Genomic DNA, 4,259 nt, shown 5'->3' on the forward strand with positions numbered 1-4,259 from the left:
GACGATGACACTATCAAAGGTCTGGTGTGACATTAGCATATGCCTGACCCAAGGCCCAAAGGATATAAGCCCAAGACTCCACCCTATTTAGGTAATAGGGTTGCCACAATGAAAAGTTCAACATCAACTCTTCCCATGTTGAAGTAGGTTAAATACCACAGCACCAGTGCCGTAAAAGCCAGTTGGCCTAATATCCTTATAACTATTAACCTTGATAAAATTTATCTATTATGCTTAATGTCATTATTGATGAACCCAAAAGGTCAAACCAAATTTTTACTTTTTAAACCATAAAAATGGCTGGTAATCATAAAACATCCCATCAAAGCTAACCACCATAACCGCCTGAATTCAGACTTTTTTTTTTTTTTAATTTTGGTAGAAAGAAGAGATCCATTGATAATTATCAATGAATTCAGACTTTGAAGGTTTAGGAAAGATGTCAAATTCACGCTTTTTTTTTTCTTTCTAATTTAGAAATGCATTGTTCTTTTTGTGAACTACCACTATTACGCTAGGCCCACTAGTAGCCCAATATGGGCCGAACATACAGCCCAGTGATTCATTGTAGGTTAACGTTCCTTTTCTCTTGCCCAAGGTCAAGACTCGAGTAATAAAAGCATGATAACACCAATCCAGGATGAAACTATTACGCTAGGCCCACTAGTAGCTTTTATTTCTGTTCTTTGTAATATGATCAGTTCATAGAAAGTGAGGTTGTGATCTTTTTATACCTAAACCCCACCTCCCAAATTTTGTCAATTTGTCAAGTTAATTAATATCGTTATTCATTAAAAGAATAGGAAAAGATAGGGAAACCTATAATTAGTACGTTTCCCTACCTTTTCCTTCCTTATCCTCTCTTTTGTTTCAAACCAAACACAGCCTAAAAGGCTAAAGGGTGATCAATAATGGAGCACAAGAATTTCCCAAGACGTAACCCATCTTAGTTAAAAGAATTACTGAACCCATTTTTGTATGATCAATAATTTCAATCTTAAGAAAACTTTATTACTAAACCCATTATTTTTATTGATATGATATAATTTCATACACAAGGATTACACATACAGATGCAAATTTTGCTAATATTATTTTGCTCTTATCCTCGGATGATACTAATACTAATACTAATACTAATACTAATAATAATAATAATAATAATAATAATAATAATAATAATAATAATAATAATAATAATAAACTAAGGATTTTCAAGAAATTCTCTGGCAATCTTTCCATTTGCACCTTTGGGGTAGAAACCGCCGGGAAGATGCTCGCAGCCGGTTGCATAGAGGACCCTCAAAATCTCCTGGGGTGTTCGTGCATAAGAGATAGAATTGAAATCTGCAGATAAGGCATTGCTACACGTCCGGTTCTCTGCTCCCAGCTCGGGTGGGACAATAATCCCTTCGTCTTTGATCCCACATTTCCCTAGTCGGTTCCTCAACTCTGAGATACGAATAGTGAACTCCGCCACCGTATAGTTGTATGGATGCACTATTTCTCCTGCTCTCTCGTAGAGATAGTGTCGGATATCTGCGTCTTGCCCACCTTCAACCGCAAGAAGCCCTGCCCCCAGCTGCAGATACATGCACATACATGAATTAATGAGACAGAGAGAGAGAGACAGAGAGAGAGAGAGAGAGAGAGAGTTGTGTTCGTAGTTCTTACTCTCTTGGACTTGTAGCCATTGAGAAATGGATTTGCACCCACGTAACCATTGAGTCCCATGTATGGGATCACGTAGGAAGCCAGCATATAACTCAGACTGTCACGGTAAGGGTCGAAGGGAGGGACGAGTGGGTACCCAAAAGATTGGTCGAATATCTTGGCGAAGTTGCTGGGGCTTAGGTCCATCAGAGGCCTTGGGATCCCTCCAACTGTTGTTTTAATAGCCCTGAAAATGAGAACAAACAGAATCTCTTAGATCGACTGACGTTCGTACTCTCTCTCTGGAGCTAGACGAGGAGGAGAGGGAGGGAGAGATTAATTGCAACCTGAGATGACCAACTTCTTGATATGCGAATTCAGTGATAAGCATCTGTGTGAGATTATCGAGGTTGGCTTTCCTGGTGCCGATAGGAGGCGGCCCGCCCATGACCAACTGAGGAGCAATCTTATCGAGCCCATACCCTAAACCTACGCACAAGAAAAATTCTGCTTCCAAGAACTCAATGTTCATGGCGAACTGAAATAGGTCTACATCGTTGGCATAAACTGGAATGGCGTGTGGAGGATAATTCGGTCCACAACTAGGCTGATGAGAGACAGCAGAACTAACCTGCAGGTTGCTGCCTGCAGAGAGACGAGTGAACAAGAACAACAGTAAGAGGGAGAGGCGATATGTGAATTCAGTAGCCATTGATACTACTTGAGCGTTGAGGTTGAAGAGTGGATAAGACCAAGGAGCTGAGACACATGTATTCATATTTATAATGATCAGCGGCCACCAGAGCTGAGACACATGTATTCATATTAAGGGTCCGTTTGGTTTATAGTTGAAATGGAATGATGTATTTTAAATAGGAATCAGAATATGAATTAGAATAAACTGGAATGGATGGAATTTCATTCCCATGAGAGGGGTTAGAATTAAAATGACCCAATACGATTTGATTCCAGACCTCCTGCTCATGCTTAATTTTAATTTGTGATTAATAAAGGATGAGGCATGTCGGTTACCTTCTTGAATTAAATCAGGAAACAACACATTTTTATATTTATATGAGACCCAAATTGTTTAAACTTTTCTTTTTTTTTTTTTGAAAATGAAATGTTGCCACTCATTTGAACACAAGAAGTAAATATCATATCACTCTTGTCTCTGGGCTTTGTTTTAATATCCAAATGGGGTCTGTTGTTTATCTGGCAAGGCAATCAGCAACAATCGAGACACAGAAATCCAATTGACACCCAAAAGTCCGTATTACACAAGAGGATACATATAGTGATATATAACCACATGTGATCCAGAATGGACCACAGAAGTTTTTTTACTTGGTTTTTTGGTAAAGTAAATGGATCCGACTTTTATTTCACCAACAAAAACGAAATTTGGATTTTTTTGAGACAAATTTCTTTTACCAGATTCGGATTTGCTTCAGGAGATCACCTTTTTTTCCCTTTTTCATAAAACCTTCTATTTTCCTGTACGAAAATTTTGTCATCAACTGCTTCCGGTCACAGTCCAGTAAGCAAAGCAATCAATTTTTTCTTAAATACCCGTAGAACTAGTTTGGCATGTGTTCAACATTATCATTTGTCATTTTATTTGGATTTATTTGCTAACGAGGGTAATTTGGTCCTTCAATGATATTATGAATATAGCATTGTAGAAAAGTAGAGTGACATTTTGGCACCACGTAAACGACCCTAGAAGTACTTCGGGCATTTCACAACCACTTCGACAATCTCGACACCATTCTATTAGGCCGAATTGCGAATAGCTAGGCATGGCCTCAAGTCGGTGTAAGAGGCGACTTGCTTCTATCGATCTGACCTGACTCCAGTTTGCGACTTGCCTGACGTGCCGAGCGACCTCCCCCATAAGTGGGCTATCGCCTCCGAATTCCCTGGGATCATGATGCCACATCGGAAGAGCCAATTATCACCTTGCCTGCTTTGGGCGGGGATTGGATAAACGTTACCTACTTACACAGGATCCACCTCCGGGTGTGAAATCACCTCCGAACCAGATAGGCCGGAGATCTTGGATGCGTTTCGTGAGGCTCACAGCAGGTCGCCTATATAAGGGCCTCACCTCCAACTTCACAAGGTTCGCACGATTTAGCTCTTGCAAATCTCTAGCTCTCTTACTTTCTAACAAACAACTACCGGCTTGCTAACTTAAGCATCGAAGTGCCCACCTCGGGTCAAGCTACCCGTACACTTTGATAATCACTTTCTTGCTGTTCAACCAGGCGACTTACTCAGTTTGGCGTCCGAGCTATTTGCTAGTAGGGAGGTGAAGCTAGACTACGCTCTCCGATTCACATTCCGAGATTCAAACAATGAAACTAAGTATGAGGCATTGGTGGGTGTTGAATCCAACCAAAGATAAATGTCCTGGTCAAATTAAATATTTTTGTAGATAGTGATGAACAAGGTCGTCTCCATAGGGATTGGGTGGATTTATTTCCAAGAGAAAAGAAAATAGAGGGGTCGTTATAAAAGCAAGGAAATTAAAATAAAATAAAATAAAACAAGGATTAAATCGATGGAAAATAGTTTCTGGTTGAAGGGACAAGTTCAGCCTT

At 39.8% G+C, this 4,259-nt stretch overlaps 1 protein-coding gene across 1 annotated transcript; it reads right to left on the reverse strand.

The window, feature by feature from the left end:
• Nucleotides 1–1,007: 1,007 nt before the first annotated feature.
• Nucleotides 1,008–2,416, reverse strand: LOC104606133 (ferritin-like catalase Nec2). Its single transcript, XM_010271191.3, has 3 exons — nucleotides 2,001–2,416; nucleotides 1,675–1,900; nucleotides 1,008–1,582 (listed from the first exon to the last, which is right to left on the reverse strand). Exons 1-3 carry the CDS (start codon nucleotides 2,363–2,365, stop codon nucleotides 1,205–1,207), a joined length of 969 nt encoding a protein of 322 aa, XP_010269493.1. The 5' UTR covers nucleotides 2,366–2,416; the 3' UTR covers nucleotides 1,008–1,204.
• Between the last annotated feature and the right edge of the window lie 1,843 nt (nucleotides 2,417–4,259).

The sequence above is a fragment of the Nelumbo nucifera genome, chromosome 4, assembly GCF_055504915.1.
Source record: "Nelumbo nucifera cultivar China Antique chromosome 4, China Antique-T2T, whole genome shotgun sequence".
NCBI classification, from domain to species: Eukaryota; Viridiplantae; Streptophyta; class Magnoliopsida; order Proteales; family Nelumbonaceae; genus Nelumbo; species Nelumbo nucifera.

Coding starts and splice junctions, on each gene's coding strand:
- LOC104606133 (XM_010271191.3), bottom strand. CDS start 2,365: ATGGCTACTGAATTCACATATCGCCTCTCCCTCTTACTGTTGTTCTTG. Junction 1,901..2,000: donor CAAGAAGTTGGTCATCTCAG/GTTGCAATTAAT, acceptor TCTCATTTTCAG/GGCTATTAAAACAACAGTTG. Junction 1,583..1,674: donor ATGGCTACAAGTCCAAGAGA/GTAAGAACTACG, acceptor ATGTATCTGCAG/CTGGGGGCAGGGCTTCTTGC.